General features: G+C 38.4%; 1 protein-coding gene across 1 annotated transcript in view; it reads right to left on the reverse strand.

The window, feature by feature from the left end:
* Nucleotides 1-20,909, reverse strand: part of LOC127808223 (embryogenesis-associated protein EMB8-like) — an 88,017-nt gene that overhangs the window by 34,292 nt on the left and 32,816 nt on the right. The window contains exons 3-5 of the mRNA XM_052346659.1: nt 13,268-13,329; nt 4,236-4,336; nt 3,321-3,410 (exon numbers count right to left, since the gene is read on the reverse strand). Coding sequence (XP_052202619.1) covers nt 3,321-3,410; nt 4,236-4,336; nt 13,268-13,329 — 253 coding nt within the window. The remainder of the gene's footprint in view (nt 1-3,320; nt 3,411-4,235; nt 4,337-13,267; nt 13,330-20,909) is intronic.

The raw sequence follows: 20,909 nt of genomic DNA on the forward strand, positions 1-20,909 counted from the left end.
GTAAAGGGGGGTCCATAGAGAAGGAGACAGACAGACTCGAAGAGGGTAGCGAAAGAGAAGAAAAAGGAATAGGCGATACCTAGTCAAGACTCTGTGAATCGGATTGAGCAAACCGAGAATAAAGACTGTTGTTCAAATAAGGTGACATCAGCAGACATAAAATAACAGTTCAAGTTAGGAGAGTAACACTTATAGCCTTTCTGCAACTGGGAGTAGCCGAGAAAGAGACACTTGAGGGATTTGGCAGTAAGTTTTTCCTGTCTAGGTGAAAAAGAATGCAAAACAGATACATCCAAATACACGAAGGGGAACAAAATAAAGTGGTTGTATAGGGAACAAAAGAAAATGAGGAATTTTTTCTTATAACACTGAAGATGGCATGCAATTTATTAGATGACATGCAGTAAGAACAACATCTCCCCAAAATTTGGTGGGAAGATTGGCATGTAAAAGTAGTGCTTGTGCAGTTTCAATGAGATGATGATTTTCACGCTTAGCAACACCATTTTGTTGAGGTGTGTAAAGACATGAAGATTAATGTAAGATGCCATTAGCAATCATGAAAGTAGTAAATTGAGAGGAAAAGTACTCAGGGACATTATCACTACGGAAAGCACGTACAAAAACTGCAAACTGTGTTTTTATTTCAACAACAAATGTTTGAAAGATAAAAAACAATTCGGACCGACTCTTCATGAGAAACAACCAAGTGCAACGAGAAAAGTCATCAATAAAAGTAACGAAATATGAAAAACCTAGAGTAGATGTGACTCGATTGGGCCCCTATACATCAGAGTGCACAAGAGAAAAGGGAGCCTCAATCCTATGTAGGAGGGGCAGCTGGTCGACCATGCTTCTTCCAACAATTTTCCTCAAGATGACCCATTTTCTTACAAAAGGGACACTGTGAACGTGGGCGACTATTATTATATCCTCTGTTTCCTCTTAAGTTGGAAGCCCTACAAGAGCTGAAGAATCGGCAACAATAGAGGAAGAGGACATACAATGTGCACCTGATATGTTCAGCAACATTTTGAAAGAGTCTTTCATGATAGGATTAGTGGAGTTGGTCAAGATTTGATGTCTGATGGCATCAAATTCTGGTTTCAATCCTGAGAGAGCAATAACCATGAAAAACTTCTCTCTTTGGAAAATCTGTTCGATGCGGGTTGTAGTAAGAGGAAGAAGAGCATCAAATTCTTGCATGAGTGCACGAACTTGTCCTAGATAGGATTCCATTGATGTCTCTTGCTTGAGATTCTTGATATTGGAGACCATAGTATACAAGCATTGGATATCATTTGTATAGCACTCTTCGGCTTCCTTCCATATGTCGACACAAGTTTCAAAGGTACGGAAGAGCCGTAAGATTGATTGATCAATGGACTGCTATAGGATGCTACATAACTGGGCATTAACTTGTTCTCATCTAGCTCGGTTGGCTGCTGGCACACTTTCAGCTTTTGTGGTAAGATGATCAGCTTAGCCTTGTCCTTTGAATTACATTTTGACCACGGCTGCCCGTGAGAGATAGTTGGCAGACCCTATCAACTTGACAGCGGTGATGTTGGTTATCCCGAGATTGGAGACAGTACAGGTTTGATAGGTAGCAAAGGCATTAGATGCTGAAACGAACTCACCACAAGTAGGGGTGGTGTTACTAAGGTCAGACATGGCGAGGGCTGCAAATTAGATTTGAAACGGGATGGAAGGAGCAATGAGCAACGATAGAGGCTTGTTGGAGCATCGATGAAGATGGACGGTGACGAGCAGCAGCCGCCGCCGACGAACGGCAATGGATGGCAATGAAAGCACCGGGATCGGGATGGACTTAGGGACACGAGTCCAATGGTGGTGATGACGTCACAATCAAAGCACCAAATAGAGAGATCGGGCCAAAAACGTCTCAGTGCACAAATCTAATGGGTGGTGCATAGCAGTGCGTGGCGGCGACAAAAACGGTGGGGCTCCAGGGTTAGGCCGATCTAAGGCCGATGATGCAATGATAGCGGTGGCATGGGCAGTTAGTGGTCAGAAAGTGGGTGCGACGACCGACGGTTCATATCTAGCAGATTTGATGGGCGGTGTGTAGCAGGCAACGATAACAGTGGGGCTTTGGGGTTGGGCTGATCTGAGGACAACATACACCATGGTGGTCTTGGTACTGGAAAATGGTGGCTAGACAGTAGAGGTTTGGCCTTGACAGGGGCGACGAGGGGAGAGAAAAAAATTTAGGGTTTGGAGACCGCTGGAGAAGGATACATAGTGGCGGCTTAGGATTTTCTCATAAGTGGCTCTGATACCATGTGAGAATTTAGAGAAAGAGAGAGATAGTTTAAGGAATTTCTTTTATCATAAACTAAAAGATTGTACACCTATGTATACATATAACATGACATAATAACAATTATCTCTATATATAACTCAACAACTGTAATCCAAGCCAAAGATCTAAATGTACCCTTTAGCAACCAAATGCGCTTTGAGATGATTAATGGTTCCATCAGGGCCAATCTTGGGAGTAAGAATCCATCGACAACCAATGCTCTGATACCATGTGTGAGTGATTGAGAGAAAACTTGGTGAGATCTAGTGAGAAACACTAGTTTTTAGGAATTTCTATTCTTATCTAACTAATGGATTGTACATCTATATATACAAATACTAAATGGGCCATAAAGCTAACCCTAGGTGTAATATACACACACAGCAATTAGGACATCTCATAAATCTCACACCTTGATTCAAGACTAGGTCTTGACAGTCAGCAAATTGTTCATGATACATGCACATAGACTCGTGGAGAAAGTGAAAAATCAGTTGACTCACAATAGGAAGATTAATTAACACAGCTGATAGCCCAATGACTCAAAGATGAAAACTTAACCTTTTCATTCTGTTTTTTCAATTTAGTATGTTTCCTTAGTATACTATGATTTTTATGTATATTGATGGTTGACTCCTTATACAGCAGGGACATTCATGTCAAATATAAATGAGCAGAGAATCATACAAGACCAACACTAGAGCATTTCAATTTCCATCAAGCAGTCAAAGGAGCTATCTGATCATCAGTAAGTTAATTGCAATGTGTAATCAAATGATAATTGAATGAGCCGTACCTTAATCCATAAGTAAATAATGGCAGCAGTTACTACAACAATCAATAGATATAAGCTAGTGATCACACTAATGCAGCTGGAGTTGTGAGCATAAACATCAAAATGCAAGCAAGCTTACTCTGTATAAGGAACATATCAAACAATAGAAGTAATCTCAAACTGCAAGTAATGAAATTTTCTAACTACAAAAAGACTTACGGTGACAGAAATACCACCTAATCCTCTGTGGTTGCTAACAACCACATTCCATCCTCTTTTTGCTGTATCAAACGCAAGATGCTTTATGTACTGCAATATTGTGAAAAGGCAACATAACCCACAGTAACAAAAGAAAAGTTACAATCTACAAACATAAGCCACAGGCAATATTTACACTGCTGATAACATTTATTAACAGAATTACAAGGTAAGATACTTTAATGCTATACAGGTCTCTGACATTTTCTAAGCCATTTCCTACTCTTAAACCAATTCAAGTTGCATCAAATCAGCAAAACATCCAACTGATTTAAGCTTTCTGTAAGATTTATGGCAGAAAAGAAGCTTCCACTATGTCAACCTCAGATGCCAGAAATCATTAGTCAAAGCCTATCTCAAGAAGCCCAGTTTGTTTACAGTTGAACTTGACAACAAATGCACAATGGAAAGAGAACACCAGATTTAGATAAATTACTGATTACAATATTCAAAGGAAAATATATAAGAAATTATAAGATAAGCACAAGTTCCAGCGATTTTTCAAAATGCATTATGGTGTTACCTGCCTGTGAATTATTGAATTTTTATCAAAAATTGGCACATATTCAATCAACAGTTATCTCTTGGGTTATTGACAATCAAACTATTAATGCCCTAAATTTAGATTCGAGAAATTTTTCACTACTCAAGGTTTTGAAATCATTGTGAAGATATTGAAGTTCAAAATATAATTTTTCAGTAACCAAGTAAAAACAGTTAGCTCCACTAGATAATAATTAGACAGAGGTAAAAAAAGAACAACTGGTCACATAAGAGACAATGCACATTAAGTATGTATTCCCAGAAACACCAGAGGATCATCAGGAAGCACTTCAAGATATTAAGACAAAGAAGCATAACAATCACAGAACTTACAGCTGAAGCAGAATCACTTGTTAGACCAGGAATCACTACCACAATAGGGGTTGAGTCATCTTTAGAAATAGAACTACCCCGGTAAAACCCACCTTCTGCAACTGTTATGATTAAATTATTTATAAGTTTGGACTGTTAAGTAATCAACCTTACATCAATAATAAGATATAAGCACACATTGGAAACTATCATTCATCAACATGCTCATGCATGTAGATATTAATTATGCATATTGATCCATCAAACTGGGACATAAATATCCCCCCCGCCCCCCCCCCCCCCCCCAATATGATGGGAAAGGAGGGCTTGGCTATTAAGCCACACACAACAGAAACAAAACTTTCTCTAATTCTTTTGTGCAAATTAAATAGCCAAACAACACAATCAACAAATATAACCAACCAAAAGAAATTCCCATGCACGCGAGACACTCAAGCTAGAGATCACCACTAAATTATCAATAGCAGAAGTTCTTCAACTGGGAGTAAGAGAATGTGTGTTGATAGCAGGGCGATCAATAAAATAACCATTAAATACAGGTTTCCCATTCCAAGATTGAATGATATGCTTGACATGCTAGCTGGATCTCGTGTTTATTCCAAGATTGACTTGAAGAGCAGCTATCACCAAATCAGAATAAGACCTGGAGATGAATGGAAAACAGCTTTTAAGACCAAGAAAGGACACTAGGAGTGGTTGGTAATGCCTTTTGGATTGTCTAATGCACCTAGTACGTTCATGAGATTTATGAATCAAGGGCTGAAACCTTTTATCGGGAAGTTTGTTGTCGTGTATTTCAACGATATTTTGGTGTATAGCAGGGACAAGCAAAGTCACCTTGAACATTTGAAGGCTATTTTGCAACTTATGAGGCATAATCAATTATATGCTAACGTCAAGAAATGCAGCTTTGTGGTAGACAGGTTGGATTTTTTTGGGATATATTATCTTTGCAAATGGGATAGAAGTTGATTAATCAAAGATTGAAGCTATAACCAGCTCGCGTATTCCCAAAACTATTATAGAAGTCAGAAGCTTCCATGGTTTGGCAACATTTTACAAGAGATTTATAAAACATTTCAGCACCATTGTAGCACCTATCACAGAATGTCTCAAGGGAGGAAATTTTTCTTTGACCTTGGAAGCTGAAGGAAGCTTTGAGGAGATAAAGAGACGAATGACTCAAGCACCAATATTGGCCTTACCAGATTTTGACAAACTCTTTGAAGTTGATTGTGATGCATCAAAGATTGGAGTTGGAGCTGTTTTGAGTCAGGAAGGGACACCAGTGGCTTATTTCAATGAAAAGCTCAACAAGGCTCGACAAAACTACTCCACCTATGACCTAGAGTTTTATGCTATTGTTCAAGCTTTAACATTCTGGCGACACTACCTTATTCAAAGGGAGTTTATCCTGAATTCTGATCATGAGACCTTAAAATACCTCAACTCCCAGAAAAAGCTTAGTCGAAGACATGCTAAGTGGGTAGCATTCTTACAAGAGTATACATTTAAACTATGACATAAAGCTGGTTTACAGAATAAGGTAGCCGATACATTGAGTCGAAGGGTTTATTTGCTGAAGACTATTTCTGTTGCTATCATTGGGCTGGAAGTGATCAAGGAACAATACAAGAATGAGAAACAATACAAGAATGACCCGTATTTTGCTGACATTCTTGAGAAGCAAGCAAGGGGTGATTATGATGTGCGTGCAGAATTCGTTATGAAGGATGGATACTTATTTAAAGGTACCAAGTTATGTATACCCAAAGGCTCTTTGAGAGAATATTTGATATCTGAATTGCATGGGGGAGGCCTCGGACGTCATTTTGGTAGGGATAAGACGTTGAATTTAGTGGCTGAAAGGTACTTTTGGCCTTCCATGTGACGGGATGTATACAAGTATGTCACTCATTACTGCACCTGTCAAGTTTCCAAGGGGTAACAACAAAACACAAGGTCTTTACACTCCTTTACCAGTCCCTACGGCCCCATGGATTGACATAAGCATGGACTTTGTATTGGGTTTACCGTGGACTGCTAGCGATGTTGATTCCATCTTGGTCGTGGTGGATCAATTTTGAAAGATGGGCCATTTTATTGCTTGTAAGAAGACTTTTGAAGCAACTCACGTGGAAAATTTTTTTTTAGGGAAGTGGTTAGATTACACGGGATGCCAAAAGCTATCACCTCTGATCAGGACACAAAGTTTCTTAGCCATTTTTGGAGGACATTGTGGAAAGTATTGGCAACAAAATTGCAGTACAACAGTGCTTATCACCCACAAACAAATGGGCAAACTAAAGTAGTAAACAGGAGATTGGGGAATTTGTTGCATTGCCCTGCAAAAGACAACATCCGACAATGGGATCGAATTTTACCACAGGCTGAATTTGCTTATAACAGCACTTTAAACAGATCTACTGGGAAGAGTCCTTTTCAAGCGGTATATGGAACAAATCCCAATCAGATTGTTGATCCCATGGATGTCTCCAATCAGCATATGGTTAGTGATGATGCAGTTGCTTATGCTGAGAATTTGAAAGAGGTACAAGAATAAGTTGGAAAAGGTTTGAAAATGTGAACCAACATTACAAGGCAGTGGCTGATCAACATAGAAGGTATAAGGAGTATCAAGTGGGTGATTGGGTCATGGTTTTCCTTTGAAAAGAAAGATTTCCAGCAGGTTCACAAGATAAAAAGTAAAACAAGATAAAAAGTAAAAAAGATTTGGGCCATGCAAAATTCTACGCAAGTTCGGCAAAAATACCTATGAGGTTGAACTTCCTTAAGACCTTGATATATCATCAATCTTTAATGTGGCAGATTTGTATAATTTCCATGGCAATCTGCAAGTGGAATTCCAGGATGTCGAGTGTAAAAGTCCATCTCAGGTAACTTCTAGCAAAGGAGGAAGGATCCAGGCTGTTATACATGTGCGGGAGGTGAAGACTAGAGCTGGAAATTATTTTAGATTTCTGGTAAGATGGGCAGGCAAACCTAATTATGAAAATTCATGGATTGGCGAAGAGGATTATATGAAAATTGACCCTGAAATGTGCCAGGCAGCCAAGTTGACAACTCGCTCGGAGGTGAGTTCTTTCTAAGAAGGGGGGAATGATGCAAACTTGTACCTAGTTTTTATTTTCATGCGTTTTCTCTAATTGAGTAGGGGTATTTTGGTAATTTTTAGCTTTTGGGGGGCATATTTTGGTGTAAGTTAATTTTGGGGTGTCTTTTTGTAAGATCAAGTGTTTTATTGGGGTTCCTAAAGATTAGTGACTTTTAGGGGTAGTTATTTGCAAAATGGGAGTTGGCTTATCTTGGAAACTTGAAGAGATAGAAGTTGGCTTCCCTTGGAAGCTTGAGGTCTGGTATAAATAAAGGGTCTCCCAGCTACTTTGGAGACTTTTTCTAGCTTTTTGAAGACAGAAGCCTCAGCAGGGAGTTTCAGCTCCAAACCAGCTAGGGTTTTGAAGATTTGGAGGCTTGGGTTTTGAAGAGTCAACCCTGCAGCACCTACCAATCCCTGCACCACTGCCATAGGCGCGAGAGGGTAGAAAGAAGCTGTTGCTACTTGGCTGTTCTAGGATTAAAGAGGTGTGATCTCAGTTATTTAAGTGTGTTAATTGCTGTCCATTGTTTCAACACTAGATCTTTGTTGCGTTTGTGCTATTTTTGCTATCCCTATTTGCATCAGGATTCTAAGTTCTAACAACTAAAGATCATCCTAATGCAATACAATGGAATATTAACTTCAGAGTCACATCACACCAGCCTAATACACAATTAAATCTAAAATATCTACGTTGCACAGCAAGAGCCAGAAACACATAAATACTATACATGCATCCAAAATCTACAGCACATGATGTCAATGCATGTTCACATGTGTCAGTCTTTAATGATTCCTGAAAGAATTCAAAATTATGCTTTCATTGATAATTAATCTGATGGATACAGCAGTCCTCTTATAGAGGGAGAGATTACATCAAACATGGAAACTATCAAAAAGGAAACTATCTCTAAGGAAACAAATTAAAACACAAAGAAGGAAATATACAAAGAAGGAAATATACACTAAGATACATATGGACATAATCAATAAAGATTCCTAAATGATAATTAGAAATCTTTCCTAATCTAAGTAGATCTCTTAACATTCTGATAAGTCAACACTCCCCCTCAAGCTGGAGAGTGGATATCAACCATTCCCAGCTTGCTTATCAAAACATCGAACCTTCTTCCAGCTAGCCCTTTAGTCAACACATCTGCCACTTGATCTTCAAATGGCACATATGGAATTCGAATTAACCCAGCATCCAATTTTTCCTTGATAAAGTGCCGATCAATCTCTATATGTTTAGTTCTGTCGTGGTGTACTGGATTATGGGCAATATTAATAGCTGATTGATTATCACAAAGTAGGTCAATAGTACCATGAACCTTGATTTTCAAGTCTTATAAGATAATTTGAAGCCATAGAAGTTCACACAATCCAAGGGCCATTGCCCTAAACTCTGCCTTTGCACTGGATCTTGCCACAACACTTTGCTTTTTACACCTCCAAGACACTAGGTTTCCCCCAAAAAACACACAATAGCCTGTAGTGGATCTCCTATCAACCAAGGATCCACCATAATCTGCATCAGTGAATTCTTGTACATTCAATTCAGTCCCTACTTTAAACAAAATGCCTTTACCTGGTGTTACCTTTAGATAGTTTAGGATTTTCCGCACAGCTTGCATGTGCTCCTCGGTTGGATAATGCATGAACCGACTTACTAGACTGAAAGCAAAGGCAATATCAGGCTTAGTATGTGAGAGATATATCAATCTGCCCACAAGTCTCTGGAACCTCCCTTTCTCTACCATTTGTCCCTCTGAGTTATCCTACAATCTGAGATTAGGATCCACAGGTATACTAGACCTTTTTCCTCCTGTCATTCCAGTTTCAGCTAGAAGATCAAGAATGTACTTGCACTGTGATAGAAAGATTCCAGTCTTTGAGTAGGCTACCTCAATTCCTAGGAAATATTTAAGTACCCCAAGGTCTTTGATCTCGAATTCTTCAGCTAATTTTCTTTTTAAACTCTGTTGTTCTTCCATATCACTTCCAGTCACAACTATATCATCAACATACACTAAGAGTGCTGTAACTTTTCCACCTGAATGTTTGAAAAAAAGAGTGTGATCACCTCTGCTCTGAGCATATCCCATAGATTTCATTACCTTAGAAAATCTGCCAAATCATGCCCGGGGAGACTGTTTAAGTCCATATAAGGCCTTTTTAAGTTTACATACTGTACCTGGATCCCTTTCCTGAAAACCAAGAGGCACTTCCATGTATACCTCCTCTTCTAAATCCCCATGTAAGAAAGCATTCTTCACATCTAACTGCTGCATTTTCCACCCAAAATGAGCTGCCAGGGATATAAGAATTCTCACCGTTGTCATTTTTGCCACTGGTGCAAAAGTCTCAAGGTAATCTATGCCATAAGACTGAGTATAGCCTTTGGCCACTAGTCTAGCTTTATACCTTTCTAGTGTGCCATCAGCTTTATACTTCAAATTAAATATCCATCTGCATCCAACTGAAGTGATTCCTTTAGGCCTAGGCACCAATTCCCATGTCTGATTTTTATTTAAGGCATTCATTTCCTCTTGCATGGCTTGCTTCCAATTCTGGTCTTTTAGAGCCTCTTCTACTAACTTGGGAGTAACAATAGAGTCTAATGAGGTGAGAAAGCTTTTGTGGTTTTGGGAGAAGTGATGATAAGACAAGTTATCAGTTAAAGGGTGTAAAGTACAGCTTCTGACCCCTTTTCTCACAGCAATTGGTAGGTTTAAATCACCAGAAACAGGGCTAGAAAGGGATGTATCTAATGATTGTGCAGTTTCAGTACCTGGATCTGATGCTGGTGAGGGCTGAGACTCCACAATAGGTTGCCTCCTTTTGAACACATAGGGAGAACCCTTAAACCGAACTGGAGAGGATGGCCTGTGAACTGCTTGTTCAATACATTCTATAGGTAGAGGAGAGGGGTTAGGAGATTGAGCTGGAACAGCAGAGGAAGAAGAATTAGAACTAGAACTAAACAAAACAGGAGTTGGTGCTAGGACAGGAAAAATTTCAAATGAGTCTTGGTCCTCAATTCCTCGAGTCTCCCCCTGAGGACCAATGTCTGGAGAGCCAAAGAAAGGCTAAGATTCAAGGAAAAAGACATCTTTGGATACAAAGAACTTCCGAGTTGGAGGATAATAGCACTTGTAACCTTTTTGGGTTGGAGAATACCCTAGGAAGATACACCAAAGGGCACGAGGATCAAGCTTATCCCGATGTATTTTAGGGATATGAACAAAGCACACACAACCAAACACACGAAGAGGGAGAGGAGTATGCAAATAGTAATCGGGAAAAAAGGAGGATAGGCATTGGAATGGGCTACGGTGATTGAGGACTTTGGAGGGAACGCGGTTGATGACATAGGCCGCGGTTAAAATGGCTTCACCCCAATAGGTTTTAGGAACATGAGTGTGATGAAGGAGTGTCTACGCAAGAAGACTCATGAACAATACCCTCATGTTGAAAGAAAGAATTCAACTGATTATTAAAATAATCTTTAGCATTATCTGTTTTGAATTTTTGGACAGGAGTACCAAATTGTGTGGATACCATTTTGCAAAAATAAGGTAAGATGGTGCCAATTTCAGCCTTTTCTTTCAAGAGAAATACCCAACACATGCGAGTATAGTCATCAATAAAGGAAACAAACCACCGAGCCCCAAAACAGTTGGATATTTTGGATGGTCCCCAAACATCTGAATGAACTAGGGAAAAAGGTTTAAAAGATAATTTGTTGCTCATAGGATAAGACACCCTATGGTGTTTGGACAGCACACACACATCACATTGAAACATCCTAGGATCTAAAGATTTAAACAAATGAGGAAACATAGCTTTTAATAAAGGAAAAGGCGGATGACCTAATCTATAATGTTGAAGCCAAATGGTGTTGGATGCTGAAACAGAATGAGATGAACAAGCAATTACAGGTTGCTGCTTCTTTGTAGAATGGCCTGCTTTGTGTAAGGTATATAACCCATTGCGCTCCTCAGCCACACCAATCATCTTCCCCGTTATCATGTCTTGAAATTCACACATATGAGGATAGAAAATAGCACGACAATTTAATTCTTTGGTTAGTTGGTGAATAGATATAAGATTGGTAGCTAACTGTGGGACATGAAGAACTTGTTTGGTTGTTAGCAAAGGGCTGAATTTAACTGTACCTTGGCCAGCAATAGGAACAGTGGTTCCATTAGCAATAACAATCTGTTTAGGGCAAACAAGAGGTTGGTGAGTGTCAAAGGAATTTATGTGAGGGGTCATGTGATCAGTAGCTCCTGAATCAAGGACCCAATTGGTATTCCCAGCAGTTTTAAAGGCAGAAAAACACTCAGAATTGGTGAGTTTACCTTGCTGTGCAAGTGAACAGGCTCCATCTTGGAGAGTTTTGAGGAAATTCTTGAGTTTGTTCATCTCTTCTGCATTCAATTGTGAAATCTCAGCACCAATAGATTCAGTTTTACCTGCTGATTCAACTTCCCCTTTATCTGTGCTGGAAAAATAGGCTTGACGACTCTTAAATCTGCCTATCCTGCTTAGCACAACTTCTTTGCCATGGAGTTTGAAGCAATTATCCTTAGTATGCCTAGGTTTTTTGCAATAATTGCACCACAAACCTTCTTGTCCTGAATTTTTCCACGAATTTTCTGCCTTTCCTGCTTTCAACCGAGATCCATCTCTATGGCTTGACACCATGGCTGAGCCTTCAACATTGTGATCTCCTAGCATAGCCATCCTTCTGTTTTCCTCACTTCGAACAATGGAAAAAACCTCATTAAGAGTAGGTAATTTTTCCCTACCAAGCACTTAGATCCTCACTTGATCATATTTCGGATTAATCCCTGCTAGAAACTCTACAATCCTGTCCCTTTCTTGAATTTGTTTAAGTTTAACAACATCATTGCTACACTCCATCTTGATATCTTGATAATGATCTAGTTCTAACCACATCCCCTTCATTTTATTATAATATTCTGTTATAGTGGATGCCCCTTGCCTTGTCCTACTAATCTTAGTCTTAACCTCAAAAATCACCGAGGCATCTTGAACTTTAGAATAGGTTTGCCTCACAGTCTCCCAAATATCCCTAGTTGACGTTAAAAACATAAAGTTTTTACTTACCTCCGGCTGCATGGCACTCCAAAGCCATGACATGATTGATGAATCTTCAATTTCCCACGCTGTGAAGGATGGGTCCGAATCTTTTGGAGGGGTTCCGATCAGGTGGCCTAGCTTTCCTCAGCCTTTGAGGAATGTGCTCACAAGTTGAGACCATTACAAGAAGTTTCGCCCATCAAGTCGGTAGGAAGGATGTATCCCAGGCAGATCACCCCCTCTCATTGGTTGCTGATCACTAGGATAGGATTCAACAGTGGTAATGACCGGAGTCGCCTCTAATATCTCGGACATGTCTTAAGAAGATTGAGTTTGGGAAGGGAAACTAGAAGTGCAGCTGGAACAGAATTGCTGAACAACAGAACAGAACAAAACAAATAGCAATTAAGGCTGGGCTGAAACCCTAGAGGAGTTCAGTGCAAAGAAGTGCAATGAAGGCACTATTAGGGTTTCGAAAATATTGGAAGGGAAGGGAAAGGCTCTGATACCATGAAGGAATTCAAAATTATGCTTTCATTGATAATTAATCTGATGGATGCAGCAGTCCTCTTATAGAGGGAGAGATTACATCAAACATGGAAACTATCAAATAGGAAACTATCTCTAAGGAAACAAATTAAAACACAAAGAAGGAAATATACAAAGAAGGAAATATACACTAAGATACATATGGACATAATCAATAAAGATTCCTAAATGATAATTAGAAATCTTTCCTAATCTAAGTAGATCTCTTAACATTCTGATAAGTCAACAATTCCTTAACGTTATTATTCTACATTACCATCATTACTCAATAGCCAATCCAAAGCAATAGTTCCACCATCAGATGCATGAAATAACTGTCTGAAAGAACACAAAATAATATGTATTAGACAAGAATCTTGAGTTAAATTCAAAGAATAAGTTGGTGTTTAAAAGTTCTAACAGAGAAAGTTATCAAGTTCTAAAACAATAGATAAAAATATAAGGAGACGAAATAACAAAATCAGACATAATAATACATAGCATTCCTTCTGATGTAAAAATGAAGCACACAGTAAAACAAATATGAATAGCATCAGTTTTCAACTAAATGTTAGATGGCAAAAAAAGGAATGATTCTTCTATTTTGAACTGAATATATGCTTTACAATATATACTAGACAAGAAATACAGAAATGGAAAGAAAGACAACATATAAAAGGGAAAGAAAGAGAAAAAAGAAAGAAAAACAGGAAATCTCCAACATATTTAGGAATAAATCCTAAGAAATCTCCAACAATCTTCAACACTCCCTCTCAAATTGGTGAGTGGATATCTACCATTTCCAGCTTGTTATTTCCTAAAATCATGCAATAGAAAGTCCCTTAGTGAGAACATCTGCTAGTCGATCAGATGATGGCACATATGGAGTCCTACACAGACCACTGTCAAGCTTCTCCTTTATAAAGTGTTTGTCAATCTCTATGTGTTTAGTTTGATCATGTTGGATTGGATTGTGTGTGCAATGTTAATAATTGACTTGTTATCATAATACAACTTCATAGGCTAAGTTCTTTTAATCCTTAAGTCATCTAGGATTATTTTTAGCCACAACAACTCACAAAAATTACCTCATAGCAACCATGAACTACTTCTTGCTTCTCCATGTCACAAGATTATCTCCAAAGAACAAGCAATAACTTGTAATAGGACTTCTATCAATAGGTGATCCTGCATTGTTTGCATCTATATAAACTTCTCGGGTTAACTCACCACCTTTTTGGAATAACAATCCTTTCTCAGGTGTTGATTTGAGATACTGAAGTACTTTCTGAACCGCTTGTAAATGCTCTGCCTAGGATCAAGCATAAATTAACTCACTACATTGACAACATAGGCTATATCTAGCCTTTTATATGATAGATAAATTAGTTTCCCAAGTCCTTGCTACCTCCCTTTATCCACAACATCGTTGGTTTCTTCTAAGATTCAACAGTGACAATTTTGGTAGAATTAAAGAGAAATTAGAGGAGGGTTAGACTAAAAGGGGGAAGAACAACAAGAATTGGGGAGGATTTGGGAGAGAGAGAGAGAATACAGAATGTGAGGGAAAAGATTCATTTCTCATTGCTTGAATCCCCATCCTATTACAAGTGGCCTTTTATAGGCAGTTCTTCCATTGTAACAAAAATAACAACCATGTGCAAGACTAATAGAATTACAATAGAATGCAGGGTCGTGACAACATCTTAATGGAATTGTGGTAACAAGAATTATACCACCACTGAGCCAAAAGAAGCCACTTATGCCAAACCTTTGGTTGTAAAAAACAGAGACAATGAGGATAAGTCTCTAAACATTGGTTTACCAGTTCTGTTTGGCCATCTGATTCTAAATGGGTGCCCAAAGATCTAAAAAGTTCTTTCCATCTTAACCTTGTGAAAACCTTGTCCTTGTAAGAGAATATGGATTGTGGAACTCCATGTAACTTGACAACAAGATCTAAGAATGTCCGCGGCACTTCCTATGCTATAAAAAGATGTGAGAGACATAGAAAATGGGCAAATTTAGTGAACCAATCCACCACTACTAGAATATAGTCTTTGCCCTCTGATTTAGATGGTCCCTCTACAAAATCCATAGATATACTCACCCAAGCCTGCATTGGCATTGCCAATGGCTGTAATAAACCAGGAGCTGCCACTATTTCATGCTTACAGTGTTGGCACACATCACAAGACATCACAAAATCCATCACATATTTCTTTAAATTGGGCCAATAAAATATCTACTTCACCTTATGGTAAGTGCTATGAATACCTGAGTGACCTCCCAAAGGTGATTGTGGAAAATCAGTTGTTATCAGGCCATCAAAATCACCGATTCACTAGCTGTCTCAAGTTACTAAATATAACCTAGTCAACTCTTGTATTATGGGAAACAGAATTTGCATAACTGTAAATCAGCAGCAATTAGTTAGTTTCCCATTCCAACAATTTCCTATTACTATTTATGTTGGAAGAAAATAAGGAAGAATGAATGGCACGGGAGTGTAGATCAAGATAACAGAGAAATCCAAACTCAAAGATAAGAAAGAATAAGGATAAATCAGTCTCGAATTATCCACATTCTTGCTAATCTAAATCTGTAAATTAGATAGCTAAAGTGTTGTAATCTACTCCTATAAAATAAGAGACTAATTAGCAGAGTTTTCAGCAGGTTTTTTAGGAGTTTTCTGTATTTAAATCTCATAGATCAATGAATCATTCATGGCAGAATGTTTTCTTAATTCTTCTACCTAATTCTTTCATGGTATCAGAACCACGTTCTTGTGGCACCCGATAGCTTGTATTCTAGAATCCATCAGCTAGCGAGACTTCCACCACTAATCCTCTTCCAATGAAGAATACTCAAGTTCCAATCACTCCAACAGCCCTTGATAGCCATTCTCTCCAAATCACTCTATACAAGCTGAATGGAACCAACTTCAGAGAGTGGTCCCAATTAGTTCTGCTGGTAGTTCGAGGAAAGGGAAAAGTAGGCTATCTCATAGGAGCTATTTCAAAGCCAAGCCCCGAGTCAACAATTTATGGTGTATGGGATGCAGAGAATGCCATTGTTGTGGCCTAGTTGGTCAATTCTATGGAACCCAAGACTGGAAGAACTTAATTATTCTACAAGACAACTAGTGAGATCTGGAAGGCTATCCAAGAGATCTATCCAGACCTTAAAAACATAGCCCAAAGTTTTCAAATTCGGCCAATCATTTGAACCACAAGGCAAGGTAGTAATTCCGTCACCGAGTACTACAATACTTTAACTGAATTATGGCAAGAGATGGACCTTTTCTATGAGATTACATGGGAGTGTTTTGGCGGATGGAAGAAAATATGACAAGATAGTGGAGAAAGAAAGAGTATTTGACTTCCCCTACACGGCCTAAACTTAGATTTAGATAAAGTAAAAGGCAGATTACTCGGGACAAAGCCCTTCCCATCCATGAGAGAGGTTTTTGCTTAAGTAAGAAGAGACGAGAGTAGGAAGAAGGTGATGCTACTTACATCAGGGCATTCAAACAATGAGGTATGTACTCAAAACTTTGCCCTGAATATCTCACGTGTAAAATTTCCTACCACAACTAAAGGGGAGGTCCAAAAGGATAAACAGTGGTGTGACCATTGCAATAAGCCCTATCATACTAGGGAAACCTGTTGGAAGATCCATGAAAAGCCATCAAATTGGAAGCCAAGGAATCAATGAAAGGGAGGTCAATCTACATACATGGTAGAAGCTGAAAAAGGGAATTCAAGTACTGTCACCTTTATAGCTGATCAATTGGAGGCTCTATAGCAGTTACTAAACCAAGTCAAGGTGAATAAGGCTGAAAGTGCAGACAATACTAATCTAGTGGTATCCTTGGCAAAACAAAGTAATACAAGTCACTCTCTACTTTCTCAAAAGTTTTCAACAGACTTTTGGAACATAAACACGGGAGTATCAGATCACATGACAGGTTCTCTTGAAATTTTATCCAATTATGAACCTTGTGATCAAGGCATTGTTGTCTTTATGGTTGATGGTACAACCTCCTTAGCCCAAGGAAGAAGGACAGCTTACATAGTAGGCTTAACCTTAAAATCAGTACTTTTTGTACCCGATTTGAGGTGTAACTTGACTGCTCAGTAACACTTTTTCATTCTCATCGTGTTTTTTAGGACCTATCATCGGGGAAGATGATTGGCAATGCAGAGGAGAATGGGGGACTTTATCGAATTTCAAGACTTGATCATCCTACCGAATTTAGGTCATCTATTCAATCCTCTTTGGCTACTGTTTTAGAATCTGAAATAATGTTATGGCATCAACAATTAGGACATCCTAGCTTTGAGTATCTTAGGGCTTTATATCCTTCTCTTTCTAGTAAAAAAAATTAGAATTTTCATTGTGACATTGTATCCTTGCAAAACAAACCGAAAGTTCACATCCCAATCATATCTATAAACCCTCAAAACAATTTCATTTGATTCATAGTGACATTTGGGAATCAGCTAGGACTCCCAACCTAACTAACACTCGATGGTTCATCACATTTATAGATGACTATACAAGAGTTAGTTGGGTGTTCCTAATGAAAGACAAATCTAAAGCCTACCTTGTTTTCAAAATGTTTCATCAAATGGTTCAAAATGTCTTTCAATCATCTATTCATATATTGAGATCTAATAATGGCTTAGAGTATTTTTCCAATGAATTCAATTAGAACCTAACCGAGCATGGCATTATTCACCAAAGCTCATGTTCTTATAATCCCCAACAAAATAGGGTAGCTGCAAGAAAGAACTGCCATCTTCTTGATCAATTCCGAATGCCTATTATGGAGAAGTTGTTCTTATAGCACCCTATCTCATCAATAAACTCCCTTCAAAAATTCTGGAGTTAAAACTCCCTTGAATGTTTTTTTTTAATCTTTCTCTCACCATACCAGCATTCTAAACTCTATTTCTCCTAAGGTTTTTGGGTGTACTATTTTTGTACACAAAAACCAACTTACACAATCCAAATTGGACCCAAAAGCACTCAAGTGCATCTTTGTTGGATACTCTCCTACTCAGCAAGGATATAAATGCTATAATCCCACTATCCGAAAATTCATTATGTCTTGTGATGTCTCTTTTATCGAGCATCAACCATTTTTTCAAGACAACTCTTTGCAGGGAAACACCTCCAATACAGAAGATTATTGGAATTCAATTATGCCTATACCTAGTTTCTCCTCTCCTACTTCACCCACTGCTCCATTACCTACTCCTGCTCTTAATCTTGAAACATTTCATGCTATTCTTAAATCCAATTGAAATTCTATTCCTCCAGTCCTAAGCCATCAAGGGGGAGAGAAAGAGAACACCAAGATTCAAGAAGATGATCAAGTCCAAAATAAACCACCATTGCTGGTTTATTCCAGAAAATCTCGTGATCCTCATCCAACCAAATTATCTAATATGGAGATAAGTCCAGAAAATGTGGCTGAAAGAGGTACTAAGGCACCAAATAGGCTGGAAGATGAAAGGGGTAATAAAGAAGATGATCTAGGTATCCCAATTGCTCTAAGGAAAGGGGTAAGATTCTGCACAAAACACCCTATTTCAAATTATCTAGGATATTCAAGATTATCTCCTCAATACAGATCATTTTCTATTAGTCTTGCTAGTGTGGCTATCCCTAGAGACATTTATCATGCACTACAAAATGAAAAGTGGAAGACAACAATCATGGAAGAAATGAAAGCTTCAGACAAGAATGATACTTGGGAAGTGAGGCTACCAGAGGGAAAGAAAACAATAAGCAGCAAGTGGGTCTTTATTGTGAAAAATAAATCTGATGGGAGAATTGACAGATACAAGACTAGACTTGTAGCTCAAGGATTTACTCAAACTTAGGGCTTGGACTATGAGGAAACATTTGCTCCAAATTTCATTCGGGTATTATTACCCTTGGCAGTTAATCTAGGGAGACTACATCAATTGGATATCAAAAGTGATTTCTTGAATGGTGAGCTGGAAAAAGAAATCTATATGAGCACACTACCTAGTTTTGAGAAAAAAGACACAAAAGGGAAGGTATGCAAGCTAAAGAAATCTTTGTATGGTCTTAAACAATCTCTTAGGGCATGGTTTAAGAGATTTAGTGATACTCTATACCAGCTTCGATACAAGCAAGGGCAGGCATATCACACTCTCTTCACAAAGATTGAAAATGATGGAAGAACAATTTTGATAGTCTATGTAGATGATACCATCTTCATGGGAAACAACAGCCAAGAGATTGAAAAATTAAAGCATCAGTTGAGGGAAGCATTCGAGGTAAAAGAATTGTGAGAATTAAGATACTTCCTTGAATTGGAAGTGGCTAGAAGCAAGGAAGGTATCTTCATATCTCAAAGGAAATACATCTTAGATTTGCTAAGGGAAACAAGCAAACTAGGGTGTAAACCAGCAAGTACTCCCCTAGAGCCCAATTGGAAGAAAAAAGAAGAGAAAGAAGAATATCAGGTTAACAAAGGAAGATATCAGCGCTTAGTAGGAAAGCTTATCTACCTATCTCACACAAGGCCAGATATTGCATATGCTGTAAGCATTATCAGCCAATTTATGCATTTACCAACTAAAAGACATCTTGAAGCAGCTTACCATATCCTTAAGTATCTCAAAAGAACACCCGTGAAGGGGTTGTTGTTCAAGAAAAATTAGGACAGAGGAATCAATGGCTATGCGGATTCAAATTGGGCGGGTTCTATTGAGGATAGTAGATCCACATCAGGGTATTGTACCAAGCTATGGGAAACCTAATGACATGGAGAAGCAAGAAACAACAAGTTGTTGCTCGTAGCAGTGCAAAAGCTGAGTATCGAGCCATTGCTTAAGGGATTTGTGAGATAATATGGATAGAAAGATTAATGAAAGATCTATCTATGTCTATATCTTCTCCTAAACTACTGTACAGTGACAACAAATCAGCTATCAACATTGTAAACAATCTAGTATAGCATGACCGGATGAAGCATGTCAGAATTAATAGGCATTTTGTCAAGCAAGAGATGGAAAAAGAAGACATAAGACTCACTTGTGTTCGTACTGGAGATCAAGAAGCAAATATCTTGACTAAAGCAATGCAAAAACAAGGTTTTGAATCACTTAGAGGCAAGCTGAAAATGATTGACATCTATTCACTAGCTTGAGGGGGAGTGTTGGAAGAAGATAATGAAGAATGAATGGCACAGGAGTTTAAATCAAGATAATAGAGAAATCCAAACTAAAAGATAAGAAAGAATAAGGATAAATTAGTCTCGAATTATCCAAATTCTTGCTAATCTACTCCAGTCTTGAACCCATGGCAAAAATTTCATCCGAGTCTTATATTTCTACTCCAGTCCTGAACCCACATAAAAATCCTGAAACTCAGTCTAGTCTAGTCCAAATCACCACCATCAGGTTGAATGGTGATAACTTTCTACGCTAGTCTTAACCTGTTTGGATGTACATATGTGGGCGCAGCAAAATTGGGTATTTAACCAGTGATATAAGGCATTGAGCTAGAAGGATCTAGCCTACTCTACATGGGAGGCAAAAACTCCATGGTTATGACATGGATGGTGAATTTGATGGAAGAAGAAATCAATGCCAATTATATGTGCTATGCAACATCAAAGGAACTATGGGACAACGCCAGCCAAATGTATTCAGATTTGGGAAATCAGTCCCAAATATATGAATTGACCCTCAAGCTAGGTGACATTTGGAAAGGAGGAGATAATGTTACAAAATAGTTCAATTCACTAAAAAGGTTGTGGCAAGATCTAGATTTATTCAATGACTATTGTTGGATAATGAGGATATCCGAGACTAAGGCAATGGAGATTTGGTCTAATATAGAACCTTCCTTCTAGAGATATCCGAATTTGGTTA

Source organism: Diospyros lotus, chromosome 8 (genome assembly GCF_014633365.1).
Source record: "Diospyros lotus cultivar Yz01 chromosome 8, ASM1463336v1, whole genome shotgun sequence".
In the NCBI taxonomy this organism is placed as follows: Eukaryota; Viridiplantae; Streptophyta; class Magnoliopsida; order Ericales; family Ebenaceae; genus Diospyros; species Diospyros lotus.